Here is a 24,419-nt window from a genome sequence, read left to right as displayed (position 1 = left end):
GGCAAAGAGACTGAAACCTCGTTCAGCTTTTATTTTGTGATGAATGTACTGAGATATTGATAATGGGAATCAGGCACAGCCTCATGCCTGTCTTAAGATAATGGTAATGCTAGCTAAAAAATGGAAATCAGAACCCCGGGGTAATGTTTGTCCTATAACAGTAGCATGGCTATCTACTGAATTATAACCCATATATAATTAGATTGGTTTGAAACCAATGTAATTCTTTTGAATAATCATAATAAAAATTTGCTATGCATTGTAGAGGTTCTAAAATATGGAATCGACATGAATTGAACAAATATAAAATGATTTATAAGTAGGCTATATACAAAGAACAACAGTGATAGAAATATTTTAAATATTATTCCCATATATTTTGATAGACTCAATAATATATTGTATTTTGCAAACTGGGTACACAATGACAAGCATCAGATGTCACATCCTCTGCTAAATATCAGGACATACGCGCAGTCTGATACAAGCTAGTCAATTACCCGGTGGTTCTAGTCACAGACGTCTTTCACTGCTTCAGCTAAACCATTTGAGATTCAAGCGACTTGCATGGCTGCCCCAGCTTTGACTGCTTTTAGCTCCACTCCTGAGCCAGCAAATCCAGTCGCTCCCTGCATAGAGCAAGCAGTGTCAGAGTGGATATGAGTTGTCGGAGACAAAAGCAAATAGAGTATGGAAATGTTCCCCACAAATCTGTGATTTAAACGACTAAAAAAGCGTGTTTGTTAAGAGAAAAAACAGGTTTTCTGTATTGCTGCCATAATGATAAAGAAACTACACGTTGCTGCCACTTTTAAATAAACCGTGTATTGTCCAAAACCTATAGTCATTACTATAAGATTTCACACCTAGTGTTTCTTCATTAGGCGTTCCAAATAAACTACCACTACTACTACCACCACTCCTTATACTACTTTAACTAATATTATTACTACTAATGCTACTACTACTGTTACTATTACTACTACTACTACGAATGCTGATACTACTACAAGGCTACCATTACTTCTACTACTAAAACTGCTTCTACAACTACTATCACTGCTACTAGTACTACATGCATCAATCATACCGGCATTACTAGACTCACAGCAAGTTGTTACTAGTCACCACTATCACCATTGGTACAAGTTACTTGAGCTAGACAAGAAATGCAAGCATGAATGTTAGGCCGGAAGGACAAGTTACCTACCCTTTGTATTTGTATGATGTCTTTCTCTCTGAGCTTTTGACCTGTGATTGGGTTTAGCATGTCAGGCCGGATGAGTTTTTCTACGCATTCAAGAGTTACAACATCTCCCGAATCTCTTAGAACTGCACAGGGCACCTGTAAGAGTTGGCAGTGTTCAGCAGAATCATTCTATCGAGCGAACAACCTAGTAATGAATGTAGAGAAAATATAATAATGGAGTTGTCCTCTCTATATGACAAGAAGACAAATGAGACAACTTCAAACTACAAATTTAACTAGCAAAAAGCTTTACAGTTTAATCATAAAACTTGCACTAATGGCATAGTGAACTATTGTGTTTACTAGACCAGATTCAGAAATGTTGAGTATCTAGCAACGGTTTAGTAGCCTAATGAGTGGTATATTCTGTTGGATATCTAATAAGGGTTTGGTAGATTTGGTGACCTAGTGAGTGGTATATTCCGTTGGATATCTAATAAGGGTTTGGTGGATTTGGTGGCCTAGTGAGTGGTTTGGTAGATTTGGTAGGAAAGTAACGCCGACTAGTATTCAGAGTGCCTACCGAGTTGCTCAGAAGGTCTCGAGTCACAGCGCAGATGTACCGTTCATCATCCTTCACTATAAGCGATCTCTTGTCATCTTCATCTTTAGCAATAGTAAACTTGACATCTATTAAGTCCTTCATCTTCAGCACCTTCCCACTCATCGGACAGCGGACTTTCTCCTCCTAAATAACAAACACACACATGTATATAGGTATTCCATATCTATAGGCCTTCTATATCTATAGGCCTTTCATGTCTATAGAAGACCTTTAATGACTATCCATCGTTTTTTTGACGTCATCACCCTGTTTGCACATGCACTCATCCACGAAAAAGCCACCATCTTTGTAGAAAACGATCGTCATTCTCTTGATTAATAGTATTTTTCGGTGTTGTTTTGATACTAAAATAAAAAAACTTGCAAACTAAAGGATTGTTTGCAACAATTAATGTTAGGAGCTTCGTGTTTTTAACGATAAAAGTTGTCTATAAAGATGGCAGACAATGATAGAATGATGAAGAATAGGCTTATTTCCTTAGCAGCTCCTATACAGTAGGCATAGCTCTATTGTACAGCTCTACTTACTAGCCCTCATGACTCTTCATACCAGCCTACAAGAACACTTCAATGACACTTCTATGACACTTCTATGACTTCACTTCCCTGACAGCGAGCCTAGAGAATCTAAATCTGGTTGCTTACATATTCGGTGTTACTAGACCAAATTGAAACAGGCAACAAGCATATACCAGCTTTAAACAGGCGCATATAGAAGTTGCTGGTTAGTTTGTACGAAATGAAACATTTTAGCAAACAAACGCAAATTTTCAATCCATCTTTCGTTCTCCAAACAGGCGCTTGTCATTTTTTCTTTTTCGCAACTGTAGTCATTCTTACATGTCAATGTGGTAAATAAAAAGTTAATGTTTTTGAGCGGCTCAGTTAAGCTTAACCCTTTGGCAGGGGAAACGACCAGAATGTTGTTTACCGGTTGCGTGGAGAAACGACATTTATGTCTATTTTGGTAGACGTTTATAAAGCTGTCGCCTAGTAACGTTAAACAAAGGATATGAACACTAGTAAGTTTTAACTATCATCAACAAAATATCGGTCAATGATTTACAATATGAAACGATTATCTGAGAGGCGTTGCTTTGTGCTAAAAGCTAAACAAATCGCGATTCCTTGGAAAAGATTAAAAGTTGAAAAACCAGTCAACATCGGCTCGACTTTCAAAACGGTAAAATAAAAGATTATTTGATCCTGCGATCGTTCGTGATTTTTTGTCTGATCAGAATAAAAATAATTCAAATGATAGAAGTGATGTAAACTTTTTGGACTTTTATTATACTTGGAATATGCAGAGAAAACGATCATTATGGTGGCTCGCACGGCTACGTTATAGCGTTTGACTCTACCGAAAAAAAAATGCTTCCAAGCATTTCATACAGGTACAATTGCACATGGTTGTAATTTTTTTTGAGTAGTAGATATGTAAATGAATGTATATGTACAAAAATTTTTGTTCATAGAAATAAATTTAAGATTTGAGCTATGCATGTTCATAAAATATCGCTTTTATTATATTTTCGAAAATAAATTACATGAGTTCCGATTGTTTTTGGGGGGCTTATACCTGGTCAAAGGGCTAATTCATATTTGTCATCATTCAGACGAAAATGATGCACGATACAAATGGAACGGTTTGAGCACACCAAACATTTCCGTTTACACCATATCTCTAATCTAATGTAAACCAACCTCAAAAGATGTGGCATCGCTACCTTAGGAGCTACGCAAGCCAAAAGTCGAATTATACGCATTCATTATTTTTCATTGATAGCAGTACTGACAATAGATTGACCAATGCAGTTGTGAGCTGACAATATATTGACCAATGAAACTATGAGGTAATAATGTATTGGCCAATAAAGTTCAATATATCGACCAATGAAACTGCGATACTGACAATATAATTATCAATGAAATTACGATACTGACGATATATTGACCAATAAAATTAAAATACTAAAAGTATACCTATCAACCAATGAAATTTGATACTGGCATTATATTGACCAATAAAGTTATTCATTGAGGTCTATATTCAACAACCATTATCTTTATTTTTATTAATCACAAAAAGAATGATGATTTTCAGCAATTTTCCACAAGAGTCAATGAAGGGTAGCAAGCATCGTAACGCCATCCCAAATAAACACCAGTACCTGGACTTGATGCCATCAGAGCCGTGTGGTAATGCTGATTTGTGTAACCACATACTTGTAATGAAAACCTTAATAATAATTAAACAGAGCCATGAAGAATCAGCTCAGTCAGGGCAACTAAACTGATTTACAATCTAGTCGAGATTATGATAAAGCCTATTAACTTGGTTACCGAGTCAGCTGCGGTTATTTGACTAAACCAGATTCCACTGCCATAATCAAGCATGATAGTTTGAAATATATAGGAAATCAATGGGCCAAGCCAGGTGTGACACAACAGCGAGCATCAAGCAGCGCTGCCGTTTATCTTCATGCCTAATCAATGAATACTCATGTTATACACCCTTTTATCCTCATTCAACAGCTGCTTCAACAGGATCCTGTGAGAAAAACCTCCGGTTAAGGATAAACATACCCAACATTTGAGTAGATTTTATCAGAATGTATCGGTATTTGTCTATCATTTGCGATTGTTTTTGATGTTTGAGTTGATCTGACTGCCAGGATTAAAATCAACAAAAATTAATCGCGATTAAAAAGCTTAGATTCAAGCGAAGATGTGATTATGACGTCTCTAGTTTTAAAAGAACAACAGAATAGAGACACCTATCGCTGCAACATCAACGCAATAGCCGATATCAATAATGAGAGAAACGGGCAATCGAGTAACTAGTGACGTCATAATCACATCTTCGCTTGAATCTAAGCTTTTTAATCGCGATTAATTTTTGTTGATTTTAATCCTGACAGTCAGTTTACCTCAAACATCAAAAACAATCGTAAGTGATAAAAAAATACAGATACTTTCTGATAAAATCTACTAAAGATTTTGTGTAAGTTCATTTTCAATAGAAATAGACATGCCAGTCGATTGAAACACCAAATTCGTGTCTAGCAAGGAGTCTGAGGAACGGTTGTGCATTATACGGTCTCGGTGAGAACTTTGACCATTATTTTATCTTCTTTGTTAGTTCCCTTACATAACAACACCCAGTGACCCGTCCATCCAAGTCTGCTTATTCATTACAGAAAGTGTCAAGTCCTGTTCAATAGCCTAATAGTAGCAATATGGTTACTTGTCATAGCTTATCAGCCACTTATCACCTTATTCATGTGTCAAGCCATATACGCAAGAACTAAACAAACAAAGCCTCCCATAAGTGGGCAGAAAGTGGCAGGCTCCAAACCAAACGGAAGATCCGAGGTTACACCGAGGAAATCTAACTTAATAGCAATAAGTCCCTTGTTGACGACCTCTAGGGGTTTATTGGTCAGAGGATAGCAGAGATAGGAAGCACGCCTAACAATGAGTCAGTCACGACGTCTCATCAGCCAAGCCTCCTGTCATCATGGTGATGCTAAATCCAGGCGTTTATAATAATTGCTGTTGCTACATGACATGTTGTGAGCATGTGAGAAAAAGTTGATGGAAGCTCCCGAAGGAACCACTCACCAGCTGGCTTGAGGCCAAATGAGCCCACAACTAGCTGGTCATTCCATGCAACAAAAAGTGGAGCACACAGTTGCCTTTGAGTTTACAAAGCGATTTTATCATCAATAAAATACCGTTTTTTGCAAGCCCAATTTTCGGTTGATAAGGAAATCGCAAAAATCATGGCGCTACTCGATAACAACAAAAAGCAAGCCAAGGCATCGACGCAGCAACGCCTCACAGTATTCACAACAGGAAGAGCTTAAAATTTGTGTGACTCTAGTCCTAAAAGATGTTCCCAATGAGTTATTCAGTCAGGTAGCCACTAGTTGGTGTAGTTCCAAGCATGTTTAATAGCAACATTGAATACCATGCAGTGTTTGTTGATGCTACCTAAAAGAAATGTGAGAAGTGTTTGGCCATCCGACAGCATTTGTATTTACGTCTGTAGCCTATCTGCTGGGAAGCGTATTTGCAACCGTCAAAAGGCAACCCAAAATGAGTTCAAGGTGCACCCATATTAACAATAGCATTTTGATATTGAACGGTTGGCATGTAATTGATGAGTGCAACGTGTTGAAAATTCTATAAAGTGTTTGCTATTGATAAATCGAATGCAATCACCTGCAACTATTGAGCTCGAGTTAGAAATTTCCGACAAACAAACGCTGAGTAAATAGAAAAACCTTTCGTATAATGAAAATAAATGGAAGTGGACACATTTGCTACCGTTTAACCAATGGGTGACCACGTGAAAAACGAACTAGAGTTTTAACCAATTGGTGACCACGTAACAAATGAACTAGAATTTTAACCAATGGGTGACCACATGACAAATGAACTAGAGTTTTGGACGACGGAAGCTACAATGGGGAGATGAAGCTGACTTATGTTAGCCAAAGTGTAAACCTCAATTTGGCTTCTGTTTGATTGGACAACTTCCTATCGACAAACGTACTATTTGCTTTATTTTTGAGAAATGATTGATTAAATTGTGACTCTGAAAAAGAACAATACAAATGGAATCACGCTGCAATAAAACAAAAAATTATCAAATGAAAATGATCTTAATTTTTGAGTTTCATTACTAGCTGTGCCCAGCGCCTATTACAAATTTTGATTGTTTCGATTGAAGCGCAAGCATGTTAAATTTGGTATGGCTAAACCTTCAGACTGCGCACTGATCAGATGTCAGAAATAATAGTGTCCCTCCAACAGGTTATTGTCACATATTTCTAACTCTGTAGTTTTAGAACGCTTACACATTTACACAAGACTAACCGGTGGCACTTTCGACTATTAATTTGTCCAAAAAGTGGTGCGCTGTAAAAGGGCGCACACGCAGCAGCCGAAGTGAAGTTTCTGACACTATTTTAGAAATGAGCAGATGCAGTCGAAACCAAATTGGATCCGTCTTACTCAAATTCTCCCCATCACCCATAAAAAAACCTCAAATTTGATTGGGCAACTGATTATTAGTGAACGCTATGTTTGCTTCACGTTCCCATAACTAGTTGATTTACATGTGATTCAGAATAAAATGGAATCGCTCAACAACTATAGGAGCAAATCGTAAGAGCAAATCGTAGGAGCGATATTAATTTCATCAGTTCGATTTAGGGTCATGTGAAAACTTGTCGCGACCACTAAAATATATACCCTTAAAAAACGTATATTCAGTCACTATGTGGCCATCCGTTTAACATACATAAATTGCATGCTTCTGCAAAGGTGGAGCTATGATAGGGAACACAAAAATGACTGTATTAGAATAATCCCTGTGCAGGAAACAAAGTGAGTCGGCTATTATTGATCGATGAGAATAGTCCCAACCAAGCAGATCCGATGAGACTATCTCGAGGCTTGACAGCGGGCACGTGCTCCTGTCCTGCCATCTAAATATTTGCACACTGATTGACACAAGAACATTTGATGATTTAAATATTCTAATTTGTAAATCAGATAGTCGGCCTGGCTCTGAAATTATCATCAGCATAACTTTTCTACTCAGCAATTGGTTGATCAATCAATTCCTTTTGCAATAGGATTACAGCCATATCTGCACGATTCTGGTGATGCAGGTTGTCTATTTTTATGATTGATCATTTTATTGGTTTACTGTTTTAAAGCGAGTTTCAAAAGCTTAAATTTAATAAATTTGCCCGGTTTTTGCTAACCATCTCTAAACAATGGAGATGTTTAATGATTGCGTGTCATGAAGCAGCGTGTCGTGAACATGAAGCAGCATATCTGGCCCCATATGTTTGTGATCTTTCACTGTTATTTATGAGGACTGTTTGGCTGTTCAGTAGTAATTATAACTTATAGACTAAGGAGCAGCAGAGCGCTTCGCTTCTCTTTTCTGGGCAATCCCGCTGGCGGCACGCTGGATGAGCACCCGCAAAAAACGTTTTTCTCAAATGATGTGCTTCGTGGGGCATCCCAATCTACTGGACACACCATACAACAATGGTATTCATTTACAGCTCAATATTTACTATAATAAGAGCCCCTAACACCCGAAGCCACGCTAAGAGCATTAAGGAAAAACACTGCCCTCACAGGAATTGAACTTGGGTATCTGAGCGTTGCATCCAATCACACAACCTACTGCACCACTGGACCACCTAGCAGCATCATGGAATAATTGTGTACAAAATGATTATGCATGGCGATCTCTGACGGTGCACAGGTATGCTACTAGTACTAGAAGAAAACAAAACAAAAACTTACCAAATGCTTATAAGTAGCACTAGTAACAACCTATTTAGTAAAAAAACATGTAAGCACTGTTTTCGCCATAGACTTAGCAGTCGCAAGGTAATGTTATGTATTGTTGAGTAATCAAACTCAGATGACTACGTTTTAGATTGTAGCAACTTCTTTGGTCAAGAGTATTGAATCAGTCAGAAGACAACTCCAAGAATAAATAAATGATAACAGTGAAAGGATACTTTTGGAGTTTATAGAGAAGTGCAAGTGATGGAATATTGAGAAAATTTCTATCATGTAATGGGGTACACAATCAACATTCGTTGTCCCATTAGTACCCATAAACTATAAACTTGGAGTTATCTTCTTTTAATATTGAGGGATATGTGGCTGACATGATGCTGTTATTAATCTGATGAATGAATCTAATCAAACATTTTTAATTATGAACTTAGACAAAAGTTTTGCAGATTTTCTTAGAAAGTATCGGTATTTTCTATCATTTGCGATTGTTTTTTCATGTTTGAGGTGATCTGGCAGCCAGGATGTTTCAAGATTAAAATCAACAAAACTTGATCATGGTTAAAACGTTCAGAAAAAAAATTGTGTAAAATTACATCGTTAGTTGTCGTTTCTATAGTAGATATCGGCTATTGTGGTCAAGTTGTAGCATTACAAGTTTTTATTCTATCGAACTATGGACGCCATAATCGCACTTTTGGTTGATATGAGCGTTTCAACCGAGTTCAAGTTTTACCGAAATTAATCTTGAAACATCCTGACAGTCAGATCACCTAAAAACATCAAATCAATTGCAAATCATAAAAAATACCGATACTTTCTGATTAAATCTACTCAAATTTTGTGGAAATTCATTTTTAATATACACTAAAAGAATTTGTTATAAAGGCAGTGTTCGGTTATCATAGCCTACAGACATAAACATATTTATAAAGATGTTGATCTACGGCTTTGGCAGATGCATTGTCACTATGCACTGTAAAATTATCCCACCCAACCTGGTACCATCATGTATTCCAATGAAGACGAAACCTACCATATACAGTAATACTTCAACTTACGAGTGCTCCAACGTGCGAGAAACTTGAGATATGAGCCAGCTTTTAAGCAAGTTTTAGCACTAACATACGAGCCATGTTTGAGATACGAGCACGCGAGTCAGTTGCCAAGTATGCCGGGAGGTGTTTTATGAGAATAGCATCACTCTGTATTTTTCAACTGATCAGGTTATACTTTTGTACCGTATTTTTTGTGTGCGATTTTCAGTGCATAATTATGTGAATTAAAAGTACTGTGCGTAGACCGAAAGTTTGCCAGTAAAATGAAAGATAATGCAAATGATAACAATTGATATTAAACGGAAAATTATTGAAAAATATGCGAAATGTATATGTGTGATTGAGCTAGCTCAGCAATATGACTGAAATACATCCACAATTATCAAACAGAAGGATTATATTTAGGGCATTTAGTTCGCAAAAGGACTAACTATAGTTTCTAAACGGCGCAGCGATCTTCCCGACCGCTGATGGAGAGACTGCTCAGGCATGGGATAAGAAGATAAACAATTGGCCGGTAACAGCGTAACTGAAACAATGCTGTGTGAAAAGGCCGGTGCTATCTATCAAAACTATAAAAATATACATTCGGACAAGTTGGCTAGTGGTCGTGCAGTAACCCTTTGTGATGACACCTGTGCTCGTCCTAATCGCAACATGTTGAAAGGGCGACAAAGGCAAATGTCCTTGAATAGGTTCATCTTAAAACGGCCGGCTAGTCGTGAAAGCAAAACAAAGGAAAAATTAGCTAACCAGCGAGAAACTTAAAACTATGAACGCCGAAGAAATTTTAATTATGTCAAGTTAAAAATGAAAGTTTGCTTTTAGGTTTGCTTCTAAGTTTGTCTTTTAAAACTTTGATTAAATCCAAATTTATCAAAGTCAACTGTTGTAATGAAGGATAACTTATATCTCCCTCTCTGGCAAATGCTAGCGTTAGCTGCTATTGTAAGTATTTAATTTTACATTTTAATTAATCACATTTTCTTGCATTATTTTTTATTTGTTGCTTTTTGAAAGCATTTGGTAAATTATGACAATAACCAACATGTTCTTTCTGCTACAATATCTTGTTTTGAGTGTTTTATTTGCATTTTTTAGAGTATGGAAACCAATCAATATATATTTAATTGTTCTATATATAAATAAATTGCACCAACATGCGAGTAAATTGACATACGAGCTCAGTCTTGGAACGCATTAAGCTCGTAAGTCGAAGTATGACTATATCTCCTACAAATGCGAGGGGTACACGATAAGAATCTAAATGTCCACCGTGTACCCATTGCACACCCCTAAGTACTCCCGGTCCTGACTGTTAGACAATCTGGATCGAATCTTTCAAAAGCCTTTGATCCATAGTTTTGTTTAAAACTCAATACATTCAGAAAAAATTTTGATAACATAACCAGTGCTACTTTCCTTCCAATAAACGCGTGTAAAAGTGGGTGATGCTTCAATTACAAAGCACTTGGTTAATGGAACAAAATCTTGTCTGACATATTGTTTTGAAATTATCTAACCCATCCCTCCTCTCCATTCCATCTGCCAAGTGCGCAGTGAAGCTATCTTGTCCAACAATGTGTTAGAAAGTGCCAAGTCATTTAAATGATACAATTTGACTTAAACTAAGTTGACCCTTGATCAATTTGGAATCCTCTGTTGACATCACATTGAGTGAACACCCAAAGCTATGGTGAAGAATAAACAGCAGATGAGTCAGATGTCCCAAGTAAGCCGGCAATCATGTGAGACAATATCTATCACGTGACATCTCCCCAAAAATAGTTCCATAGCGAAATTATAATGGTCTCAGCCAAAGAACACCAAGCGATGCAGCTGCTCACACCAGAGAGAATGAAATTCGTCAATCAATTATTGCCAGATGGTATTGTTGCTATGACACTGATGAATACTGCATATGGAGGTCAATATTGACAGGATTAATACATTGTGCAATAGCTATGGCGTGAAGGTGTTAGGTTTGCATTAGCACCTTGGTCCAGTGGTTTAGTCAGCGGTAATATGCAGCTGCCAAGTGTCGCTGGCGCCAGACACCTTATTTACCATATCAAGATTCAGCCATACATTTCTTTTACCAATTTTTTCAATTTACCAGAAGAGAGAGTAGTGCATATTTAATAATTTGGTATGTTTTATTACAGACCAGCCAGCAGCCCAAAATAGTAAATTCTCGAAGATCGAGTTGGATGTCTGTTCAGCTAAAGCCTGGTTCCCAAATCGAATGCGAGACCCTGGCGGTACTCTCGTGCAACAAAACACTTGCAGTGCTAGGCTCGGCGGCTAATGTTCACATAAAGCTGCATCGCTGGTGATTGCTCAAAAATGGCCGCTGCCATGCCATCTCGAAAGTGCTGACCTTCACCTGTACAGTGCATTTTGGGAAGGCAATGCTTGTGGTTTTTAAGAGCATTGTTGTAGAAACAATGGTTCTGTAATCTTGGATAAACATTTTTGCATCTAGTTACAAGGGAACCTTGACGACTGGAGACTGCTCAAGGGAGAGCAATTTAAGGTTGGTATCATTCCTGTCACCACCAGTAGCTTCATTGGAACTCTAACCTGTTGTTTGCTTTTCAGGTGTTCCACAAGGCCATGACTGCTTTGGTAAGGTTCAAAGTAAACTCGAACTTTTTACTTCAAGAGGCGCCGCACCCCCCCCATCCCCCTAAATCAAGAGCAAAGATGTAACAGTATATTAAGCTACACAATGTACCGAGGTCTAGTAAGGTAAGGCTGACACAGGAAACGGCATTCTAGCCTCTCTTACAAATTCGAATACAACCTAATACAAAGGTTTCCAGTGAGCTTATAAAGATGATCTCCGACAATGACACGCACGAAGAGATCAATGACACGCATGACAAGATACACACTGGAAGTACTCCAGACTTCGACCCTGAAACTAAAACAACCCCCTCCTGTGCTCCAACCATACAGGATGCGGCTCAATAACAAAAGGATATGCTTGCATCGTCTCTTTTCTCAACATGACTCTCCTCAGAGACTTAACAAAACTTTAAATAGCTGATGTATTCTTCAGCTATAATTCTATGCCAGCTTCCACGAACTCTACATGTTGAAGATGAGCTTATACAAAAGTCTAATAGATTTTATCAGAAAGTATCTGTATTTTTCTAACATCTGCGATTCTTTTCGATGTTTGAGGTGATTTGACTGCCAGCATGTTTCACGACGAAAATCGACAAAACTTGACCTTGGTTAAAATGCTCAGAAGAAAAATACGTTCAAAATGACATCATTAGTTTTTATCGTTGCTATAGTTGATATCAGCTATTGCGTTCAGGTTGCAGTGTTCAAGCCTCTATTCTGTTGGTCTCTTTGCAGCTATAGATGTCATATTCGTACTTTCACTTGATCAGAGCGTTTTAAACGTAATCGAGTTTTGTCAAATTTAATCTTGAAACTGACAGTCAGATCACCTCAAACATAAAAGCAATCGCAAATAATAAAAAACGATACTTTCTGATAAAATCTTCTAAAATTTTGTTCAAGTTCACCATTAAACCAGCCAAGCAGCTGGCAAAACTAGAACATCCAAGACTAGAATTTTGACAAACCCAAGTGTCCCCTTATCTTAGGTGCTAAACTCATTTCATTATGTCTGTCTACTGCTATGTCTGTAGAAGGGAGATTAATCCAAGGTAAAGTCAGTTCCGCAAGTGCTTGCGCCCGATATGTCTATTTGTTAGGTAGTGATTTTTAAGGTAGGCAATTTGAAAATTGCCACTTTTTAAAGAGATATCGACAATCGTATAAATGATATAATAGTGTAATTTTGGCATAATCGTGTAGTCGTAAAATCGCCACACCTGATGACTTCCAGAGTGAGCGATACTGGAACTAGAACGCTTAGTCCATCTAGCCTTATAATCAGGTCATTCCATCGCCTTCCACGCAGATGGTATTCATGAAATAGATGTTGCCGATTATCACGAACGCAAAACAGTTTCTTTTTAAGTTAAAGTACACAAACAAATGTTAACAAAAAATTGGAAGTTTTGTTTACATGATAATAATATCACGATATATCACGAAGCCTTTTATATCATGAAGTATATTTTCAATATCAAATCATCTGGTGATTTTTAGAAATTGTGAAACTCTACTTATGGGATTGTATAAGCTGTGCCTTGTAGTTGTGGTAGAGAGGGAAAAGATCACAAGAGACCTAACATGGTGCTGTAGTAGGTCAAGTCAAAACTGTTGGCTAGTGTCAATGTCAACAGTGGCATAAAACTATAAAGGTGCTTCAAATTCCCACAACGATCACTACTGCAGTGGTTAGGAAGTCCACAACTGACTAATTGACCACGAGTTGCAGTGCAAGTTATTAGTGGTCTAACAACATGTGTAGCTGCCTCTACTAGTTGAGGTTAGAAGGTCGCTCGGGTCAAAATTTCTAGGATTTTATCGGAAAGTATAAATATCTTTCTACCATTGTAGATTTTGTTTGTTGTTCTGGTGTGATCTGACTGCCAGGCTGTTTCAAAGGTGAAATCGGAAAAAATGGATCGCAGTTATAACGCTCAAAATAATTGGATGTGGCCAGACTTCTCCAAGTGATGTCAATAGTTGTGCATATTGTTTATAAGTGATAAATATATGAGGTCATCAGCCTTTGGTACTCATATGTTTACACGGCATTTAGAAAAAAAAATTGGCAAAATTCTAACCAACTATCTTTAAATCATTTGAAACATCTATAGCAAAGGATCTGAGGCCATATTTGAATTCTTATTCCAACAATCATGAGTAAATACAAAATACAATATATCAATAGTGACTTGCGAAGCACTGCATCTTGAACACAATAGCCGATGTCACAACGAGAGGTGCAAACAGGAAGTTTGACTACTGACATCATTTTGGAGGAGTCTTTTTACTCACGCAAGCATCATAGCCATATTCTTATTTCAAATGGTTAGCATTGCGGGTAATACTCTTTAGCTTGTTTTCTAGAATAAACTAACTAGAATAACTTAAAATAAATAACTAGAATAAAATGACCACAGCATAGGTCTTGTTGTCCCGGTTTCTTTTGGTGAATGGAAATCAGCTCATTTGGTTTTACACACAAATGGCATCGAACATTTTAATAAAAAAGTCTTATAGCCTAAAGAGCAATGGCAAGCACCACTTTTCTTCTCTCAAATAAGACATGCCACGCCAATCATGACTCGCCACTCTGCGACACCAAGAATGTACCGGAAAGTGCTTGTACTCACAAGCGCGTTGTCTTACGTTGTCTTAGCTAAAAAAACTATTCATTGTTTGACCTAAACACAGAATACGTGTGTACATTCAATAAGTATCCATTCAAAAAGCGTGAGTGATATAGAATGTACCGTAAAACCTCATAAAACTTTTAATTGAACTGCCTCGGAGTGTTGCTCTTAACGAATCCCAGGTAAAGTAAGGTAATCTTTGCATAAACTTCAAGAAAAATCGGCAAAATTGATCGTGGGTAAACCGCTCAAAAGAAAAAGATGTCTTTTCTTTTGAGCATTTCAACAACGATCAAGTTTTGCCAATGTCAATCTAAAAAACGTCCTGGCAATAACATCACCTCAAACAACAAACCAATCTCAAGTGATAGAAAAATCTCTATACTTTTTGATAAAAACGTTTTAAACTTTACATTAGAAGCATTTAATTTGAAACAAGCCATTTGTGCTTTTGATGTATATTATAGTTTGCATATGTACATGTATCTACTAATAAATAAGTAAATACATGGACTTGTGACAGTGCTCTGATAACTTGAACGCTCTGATAATTCGAACACTTTTGCTCGATCCCGTGAAGTTCGAGTTATCCATGTTTGACTGTATAGAGCGTCGCAGCTGTTTTCAAAGCTGCGACTGTTTGCAAAAAATATTGCAAATATCTTGAACCTTTTTGTCCAACTTTGTGACAAAATGTTAATAAAACCTGGTAGTTGGTCAGAATTACACAAATATATTATTACAACCCTCAATCTGTAATGTTATCTGTTGCTGTGAGAGCAATAAAAATTAAACTTTAAAATCGTTTGTAAAGATTTGACTCGGATTGTAGTTGGCAATATAGTAATTCAACTCTATTCTATGTGAGCCTCAGGAAGTCAACCAGCCGATGTTGATACGGAATATGTTGATATGTTGATACGGAATATGTTGATATGTTGATACGGAATATGTTGATATGTTGATACGGAATATGTTGATATGTTGATACGGAATATGTTGATATGTTGATACGGAATATGTTGATATGTTGATACGGAATATGTTGATATGTTGATACGGAATATGTTGATATGTTGATACGGAATATGTTGATATGTTGATACGGAATATGTTGATATGTTGATACGGAATATGTTGATATGTTGATACGGAATATGTTGATATGTTGATACGGAATATGTTGATATGTTGATACGGAATATGTTGATATGTTGATACGGAATATGTTGATATGTTGATACGGAATATGTTGATATGTTGATACGGAATATGTTGATATGTTGATACGGAATATGTTGATATGTTGATACGGAATATGTTGATATGTTGATACGGAATATGTTGATATGTTGATACGGAATATGTTGATATGTTGATACGGAATATGTTGATATGTTGATACGGAATATAGAGCTGAAATAAGTAACTAGATGGCTCTTGTAGGTATTGATGTTCAAAAGCTGTTCTAATGCCTTCAGCACACATAATTCCAAAACTTCAAAATATCTTTCAAAACTTTCAAAAGATTTTTAAAAAAGGAGAACTTTTCCATTTTGCAATAACTTATAACATGCATTTACTACAAACTATGTAAATATAGGGCTTACCATCCTAACTAATTATGTCTTTTTAGATAAAACTGCCGCAATGGGTAGATTTAGACCCATCCGTGCATCCCTTATAAGTATGCTGTCGTATGATCCCCTTAATGTATTGACTTTTAAAAGAACACTGGAGATAAAAGTTTATTATCTATTCCTCAATTGCTTTTACGATGCCCGGTGTCCATCCTTTGAAAGATGAAGGTGTTTAGGGGTAAAAAATAAAATTCCCTGGTTTATCTTTATAAGTTTCCAGCACTCTTCTGCACTACATGAAAATTTCTTTACCCTGCTAGAAAATGGATTAAAAATTCGAACTCGCTAGGCCAAGTTTGATGATGTCTGACATATCAGAGTATGTCGAGTGTGGCTTAAGAATTCTACAAAGGGAATGTAAATCTGTGTGATTATGTAAGGTCCTTTGTGCCGAGTTATTTAATGTTGTATTCCAGCAATATATTAGTAAAAAGATTGTGGTTGCAATAGCCATTCAGGGTCAGTCTTCAATAGGGAAGGTTGCATTGTGAATAGTTTGAAACGTTTACAAATAAATAAAATAGCCAAAAAGAAGGATATGGTCTTCAGCTGTACATTGATAAAAAATAAGGAAATAAAAGTCTATTTTTTTTGGCAATAAAAGCATCAGGAAAGGCAATAAATTGACTAAAAAAAAACATCGATACCACAAGGTTGGAAACCACTTGGCCATACAAATTGGTAGTGTCAACCGTCTTGTCTAAAGTCTGCCAACACTAGTGTGGTAGCCAACAATGCATGAAGAATGGCAGAAACACAGCGAGTTGAGTTCTACAGACGGGGCTAGTACCGAATTAATCGTGTTGATACAAGAACCAACAGATGACTCTGGAAGACCATGTTGTTGGATGCATAACAATGTTTAGGAAGTAAAATAACAAACCCACTGGCTTTTGTATGACAGTTTCCTTGTTGTCTGGGGTCTCATTAGGGATCCAGAAACTCGGCAGCTGCCTATCCTTCCCATCTGACATATTGGACACCGAGGCAACTGTCTTAGCCCTCGCTCCACCCTCACCTAACAGGTAGAACAAGACGGACATGGACCAAACTCTCAACATCAGAACCCTTGAGCCAATAAATAGCTGTAGACAAACATGTCATTAGTTGAAACACGATTGACATTTGCCACAACCTTTCGAGACAAAAATCTATACACATTTACCCGCAGCACCTTTTCTCTTTAAATGGTGTTACCAATAACTTCCCAAAAGCCTGGTTCACTTGAACATTCTCTAACCCCACACACACTTTGTCATGGCTCACACTGCCTAGGCGGGACAAAAAAGCTTCACCAAAACTAAAAGCCATGCATCTTTCACGTCAATATTCTCACATACATTCCGCATACATTGTTTTCTGTGAGTTTTGAGTGTGAATCAAAGTGAACCATGCTCCCGAGAGAGAGAGAGCAGGAGAGAAGCTTACCATGAGATGTTGATGCATGGGCTTGTTTAGTTTTAATGCTGCTCTCCGTTTCCAAGAAGCGTTTCTTTTCAAGCACATCTCCCTCAGAAGCCTTCATGGTGGACTCTTTCTGTTATAGAGCATGTTGTAGCGTAGACTCATGAACATGTCGATAACCTAGACATTCTAGCCAGCTCCTTTTACCACTGTTTAGAGTGTGCCAACATTTTTTATTATACTATATTATTATACATATTTGTATTGTACTTATACTTTTTCTCAAAAATAAAGACCAATCTCACTCGCAATATATTTTAGCAATATATTAATATAATACATTTAATTACTTTTATTACGCTAATTAATTTTATTACATATAATTACATAATATGTATTAAAATATTATATGTGCGTGTTAGTTAAAATCACACGTTTCTACCCTACTTGGAATAAATGACATTGACCTTTCCAGTATTGAAGCACAGCTAAATGGAGTCAAGCTAAAAAGTCAAGTACGCATCAAAATTTAAACTGGAATGGACCAAAGAATGGCCCTTCATTCAGGGCCGTATCCTCCTATACTGCGGTTACTGCCATGGCAGTCCCAATTTTTGAGGCTCAAAATCCCGGAATTCACGTCATTTTTACTTGATTTTAAACCTTTGGCTGGGGAAACGACCAAAATGTCGTTTATCGGTTGCGTGGGGAAACGACATTTATGTCGCTTTCGGTAGACATTTATAAAGCTGTCGTCTAGTAACGTTAAACAAAGGATATGAATGCTAGTGAGTTTTAAATATCAACAAGATATTAGTCGATGAATTACAATATGACACGATTATCTTAGAGAGGTTGCTTTGTGCTAAAAGCTTAAGAAATCGCGCCTCCTTGGAAAAGAATAAAAATTGGAAAACCCAGTCAACATCGGCTTGACTTTCAAAACAGTAAAATAAAAAATTATTTGATCCTGCGATCGTTAGTGATTTTTGTCTGATCAGAATAAAAATAATTCAGATGATAGAAGTGATGTAAAACTTTTGGACTTTTATTATACTTGGAATATACAGAGAAAAACTATCGTTATGGTAGCTCGCGCGACAACGTTATAGCGTTGGACTCTACTGAAAGGAACGCTTCTAAGCATTTCATACAGAAACAATTGTACATGGTTGTATTTTTTTGTAGTAGTATATATGTAAATTAACTCTTACGTACAAAGTATTTTGTTCATAGAAATAACTTCAAGTTTGAGATACGCATGTAACACGCATAGCTCAAACTTAAATCTACTACTTGCTCAGTATTGTAGACTATAGTATGTGCATTATATTTAACATGGAGCTCTATTAATTTTACTTTTTAACTTTAAAATATTATTTAATTAAATTATTTCATAGGAGACTACTTGTCTCCTACACCATTCAGCATTGTAACTGGTGATAATTCTACCTCATGCTAGCTGTGGCCAACCCTTTAGCAGCTTTCATTCACATTATATTTTTAATAAGCGTTGTTAAAGACAATCTCAATAAACAGTTTTATATTTAGAAACCTGGTTTATAATGTCAAATTTACTGTTAGAATATGTACCCCATCAGGAGCCAAGTGTGCTAGATTTGCACCATTTTGACTAGATATACTAAAAAATTTCCTGAGGGAGAAACCCCCACCGAGAGGGCGCTCGGCACCCCTCTCGCACTCTCCCCGCAGTACCATTTTCAAACAGGTAGGTACAGCCCTGCCTTCATTGCATCAAGCACTAAGGGTAGTTTGAAAGTGGGTTAAGCATAATTTTAGAGCTGAAATCCAATGTTAACCTGCCTAGGTCCCCATTTAACAACTTGTCCGCTGGCGCGAGGCTTTAGATCCTAATTTCTCCCTCATTTGCATAGCACCAGGTTGAAAGGTCTGTCACTTCTACGTATGAATATTCAACATAAGATGTAAGATTATGATAGATATTTATCTCGACATGTCGTGTACCGTAAAACCTCCAATTGAATGCCCCTCTATTTGAAAGTCACTTCTATTTGATCGCCACTATGAAGGGTTGAAAAATAGAGCCCCATGGCATTCAATTGGAGGTTGTACGGTAATTTTTCAGCATACAATGTTTAAATATGTGACAATGTCTTTAGACTTTAGTGAAGGGTTATACATACAAAATATATTGGTTAAAGAATGAGGGTCTATATCTTAGAAGCAGCAAACAGTTCTCACACTACAGTAATTAGAGGAGGGGTTGTCCTCCAGAGCTAAGCAACAAGGACTGGCACATGTATAGAGATAATAATTCACAAAAAACTGCTTTTACCAACCGTCAATAAGAATTAATCAAATACAGTCAAGATATACCAGCAAGTGGATTGATGATGTATCACGCTGAACGAGGATTTACAGGCAACCTGCAGGCACTGATTGATGATGAATATAGATATGCAGGTTGACAATATTTGACACTTAGATATGGACAGAGAGATGATTAAACATGTTTATTAACATATTACTCATGCATGAGGCTTTAAAAGTGACAAGCTATCACCATGTGAAAAACATTAGCATACTGAGGATTAGTGGCTCAAAAATATGTTTGTTGTATATTTAAAAAACAAAAGTTAAGTATATATATTTTTAAAATCGATATTAATAAATTCAATTTTAGACTGTGTGCGTCTGTCAATCTGTGTAAACACTGCGTTTCTACATTTTTCGGCTGATTTCATTCAAACTTCACGCACATCTGCTCCTTGACTTACACCATGTCTTTTCTAAGTCATCAGACAAGACATGTCAAGAAAACAGGAAAAAACGCAAAAACATCAACGGGAGCTTCCATAATTGTTCATTTTCCTCAATATTCTTTGTTTCAATACGGTATATCAACTCACGCCTTGCCTTGATCTAATTTATTTCTGCTGTTATTGTGACTTGAAAAATCATTCGACTTCTTTAGCCTTTAACTAATAAATTAGATCAATGCTAAATACATCATTAGCTCAACTTCCACTAATTTCCTATTTCGATTTTTTTCTGCGCCATCCCGTGTCTTGTGGTTTATTGTACTTTATTACTCACTAAACTGTTTAAATTTCAGTTTTTGCTTATAATTTAATTAACTTAGCAGGTCACCTGACATCAGTGGTTGATTATCCATACCTTAAGCCTGCTAATTTAAACTGTTAGTTAAATTCATTTCCATCTTAGCTCAAAACATCAGATGTTGGGAAATATATGCAGTTGCGTGCTTACATAACTTTGTTCAACACAACCATGCTCTCGCTAGAGCCAAACTGGACCTTCACCTCAGCATATGAAAATTTTGGCATATGGCATAAAATTTGAGCAAAGATTTGTCTTGACATACAAAGTAATTTAAACATACAGTGTCTAAAGTTTCTCAAAACATTGCTGTTTGTAATCCTATGAAAATACAATAAAAGCATATGTACATACGCATGCAGTACTCCTTCACATAGTACATAGTTCTCATAGGACTCGAATAATACTAATCAAAAATATATTTACTATAATAAGAGTAGTGTCTGTCTGTCCGTTGTTCCAAAGCCAAGGTTAGATGCTAAGATAAAAGTGTGATGACTCTGATCCGTGACAACCAGTTTGGTAAACTGACACTCTAACACTTGCACCAGTCAACCACCTTTAAGTATTTATGAATAATTGTGCACATACTTATTATCTTTGTTATATCGGCACACCTGATGATCTCTCATAGCCCACTAGACTGCCAGAGTGCTAGTATATAGAATGGAGCTACCTCTGCGCGTCATTTGCGATGCCAAGTGCGACAAGAGAAAAAATGATATTTCAGGGCCAACTTTGGGAACTCAAATCAAATTTGCGTTACTTGCTTTAGTTTTATAATCGCAGATCCAGGAGAAGATAAAGGTGCAAGCTGAAGGATTTGTGAGAAAGGCCAAAGGAAACAAATACAAATAAAACAACTAATAACAAAAAATATTGAACACATTTTCGTACCTATGCAACCTCAAAATAATTTATTATAAATGACTCGATTTGTAAAAAAAATTGATTTGAATATAAAAATTACTATTTCAAATTGCCTTTTTAAGTGGTGGAGAATTTTAACAGCAAAAAATTCCTTTTCAAATCACTGTCAGCTTCACGTCTGCACAGCTGTGGCAATAACATTTAGAATTTAGGCCAAGTTCCTTAAAAGATCTCTGAAGCTATCTAGTATTCATTGTGAGGAAGAAAGTGAAAATGAAACACAAACAAATAGACTCGAAGCAACAGTGAAACTAAAGAATGTGGAGAGACTGTGATAATTAAAAACAAAACATTAAAATATTGAATACAAAAAAGATATGAATGAGTTATATTAATTTAATGTTCGCATAGTTTCAATCACACTAGCTCCATATCTTCATCAGTACTTTTACTCAAGCAGTACCATTCGTTTACTGTATGGACAAGGCCACCCCTCAATTCACTTGTTTCTACAAGTAATTTTCCAATAAAAGCCTGTTTTTATTGATTATTACTTGAATTATTTCTTTTTTCAATATATGTTAGTTTTTGCATATTTATCATAAAACCTCTATTTGAACGCCGCCTTTATTTGAAAGTCACTTCTAATAGAACGCCACTATGGAAGAAGGGTTGAAAAATACAGCACCACCCGTTAATTAAACGCCACCTCTATTTGAGCGCCACTTTGACATTCTTTCATCGTTACGAACCCGTAATAGAAAGTGATCAGTAAAAAAGTGTCCACTAATAATGACTCAGTTGCATCAATAACAATTAATTCTTTTGTTGTTGCTGTATTGGTTGTCATGGTTTTAGAAAATTGATTATCACAGTTATCAGAGCTACTCTCTGATTCGAAGTCACTAAGGTCTAAATCCGATCCATTGTTTTTAGATTCATCCATAATGTGGCTTACAATCTGACCTGAAGACTTTAGAGCATTTTGATGAACTATGCGAATACTACTCCGGAACACCGTATGGCGTAATAGCAGCCATTGTTATGACGCATCAAAGTTCGTTTTTTAACTTTAAAGCTTTATGGGGTTTTCTTTAGAATTTTGAAGCAACACCATCAAAATAATTAATAATTGTATCCAGCTAATATGTTTCGTCTGAATGTAGTTTTTTTTTAATTGGTCTGATACTTCGACATATATGAAAAACAGTTTAGCAAAAATGCACAGGCTGACAGCATTAATGTTGCTCCGCCCGTGGGAGAGTGCAAAATATAGCCGATATTCTCATTGCTTTGCCCATAAAATTGTTAAATTTATTTTCCCAAAATTCTGATGAGCTAGTCAAAAAATATAGCGCCACCCTCAATTTAAATGTTACCTCTAATCAAACGTCACTATAGAAAAAGGATTGAAAAATACAACGCCATGGCGTTCAAATAGAAGTATTACAGTAGCTTTTCATATTTATTTTTCTCACATTTTTTCTCATTTAGTTTTTCACATTTAGTTTGTTAACATTTAGTTTTTCCATTGTTTTATATGATGGATTTGTATTAATGTTATAAGTGGTGACCTGATGTGTTTATTGTCAAGTTTTTGAGCTTTGGAATGAATTAAACAAAATACAATTTACTAATTAAAAGTACTTGCTTCAACATATGATAGTTTCAACATGCCGAGCAAATATCAGAACAGATCAGAACTTCGTACGCCGAGGTATAGAATCAGTTTTGTTATTCGAAACCATTTGACAATGCAATTTTTAAGTATTCACAAGATTTAATTTTTTCAAGGTTGCAGGAACAAGATTAGGACCCATGAGTCATACCAATTATTTCTTGGGTGTTAGTTTAGTTTACTTCAGCAACACATGTCTATTTACCCTCACCTGTATTTTCTTGACTTGCTTTTCATACTCCTTTAGTTTACGAGCAATTTCCTTCTTCTGATGAACCATGTATTCAATTATTGCCATTTTGTCAAACAAGTATCCCTCTAGCCTGAGAAGAGAAATAACAAAATACCAGGCATAACCAAAGTAGCCTTTGCAATAAAGATATTGCAAGTCTTAAAAAATAATAAGATGCATATCACACTTACGTTACCACAGGCTGTTGGCATGGCTGTAAGGTGAGACAGCAACAATCAAAATTCTAAAAAAGGAAAGATCAGAAGCTGTGAATATCAGCCTTTATTGTAAAGTAAGTTACGTATATTTATGCAATATGAGAATAGTCCAATACTGTATTGGTAAGGTGTGATAGCAATTCAAGATAACAAATTTGACTTTACTTATCTAGGAAAATACGATGCCCTCGCTTATAGTTGCATAAATTATTTTTTATATATGACTATCTATATAGCTTTATATTCCATCTGCAGGCCAGTACTTTCTAATGTGCATGCTTATATTTTTAAATAAATTTGCTTAAAATTTAAATTTTGTAGCATTTACAAGCCTAGTTTGTGTCCATAGAGAAACCTTTATAATCGCAATTGATAGACGGAATACATAAACAACGGAGTTCGCGCACTTTGACTGAGTCTTTTCCTAGTCTGGCCGCCAAGCTCCCCCAACCAGATTCCCGCTTGTCTTTGGCCTTTTCATGATATGTGTATACGCTGCCATTTGTGCAGTTGGCGCCGTGTCTTCGACCCATGTTGGACGATATAATATATTTACATTTGCTAAAGCTTTCGTTATTAGGTATTAGTTATTAAGGTATTAGTTTGCCCATAGGTGCTATCGTTTTAAATTAGTACGTGAATAGCTTATCGAAAACCTGCCTACATACTTATGCGTTTGGACTAACGTAGTTTTGTGTGTTAGACCCGCAAACATTTTTAGTTGAACTATATAATCGAAAAATTACAATGCGGATACCTTTAATCAACAAACGCACTGGTGATTGAACGTCGTTCATT

General features: G+C 36.4%; 1 protein-coding gene across 1 annotated transcript; it reads right to left on the bottom strand.

Annotated features, from left to right (window-relative positions):
• Positions 1-22: 22 nt before the first annotated feature.
• LOC137389942 (nitric oxide synthase-interacting protein-like) lies at positions 23-24,217 on the bottom strand. Its single transcript, XM_068076136.1, has 8 exons — positions 24,029-24,217; positions 23,595-23,647; positions 23,383-23,494; positions 17,546-17,654; positions 17,005-17,135; positions 1,773-1,937; positions 1,211-1,345; positions 23-629 (listed from the first exon to the last, which is right to left on the bottom strand). Exons 1-8 carry the CDS (start codon positions 24,152-24,154, stop codon positions 555-557), a joined length of 906 nt encoding a protein of 301 aa, XP_067932237.1. The 5' UTR covers positions 24,155-24,217; the 3' UTR covers positions 23-554.
• Positions 24,218-24,419: the final 202 nt, after the last annotated feature.

Source organism: Watersipora subatra, chromosome 3 (genome assembly GCF_963576615.1).
Source record: "Watersipora subatra chromosome 3, tzWatSuba1.1, whole genome shotgun sequence".
In the NCBI taxonomy this organism is placed as follows: Eukaryota; Metazoa; Bryozoa; class Gymnolaemata; order Cheilostomatida; family Watersiporidae; genus Watersipora; species Watersipora subatra.
Note: the sequence above shows the minus strand (reverse complement) of the source record. Positions and strands in the feature narration are given on the sequence as shown.

Bases quoted from the DNA above. Each gene is read 5' to 3' on its own strand.
- LOC137389942 (XM_068076136.1), bottom strand. From the start codon at position 24,154: ATGGGTCGAAGACACGGCGCCAACTGCACAAATGGCAGCGTATACACA. The intron at 23,495-23,594 runs GTAAGTGTGATA...TTCTCTTCTCAG, and splicing joins TGCCAACAGCCTGTGGTAAC to GCTAGAGGGATACTTGTTTG. The intron at 630-1,210 runs GTAGGTAACTTG...TGCTCTATGCAG, and splicing joins ACATCATACAAATACAAAGG to GGAGCGACTGGATTTGCTGG.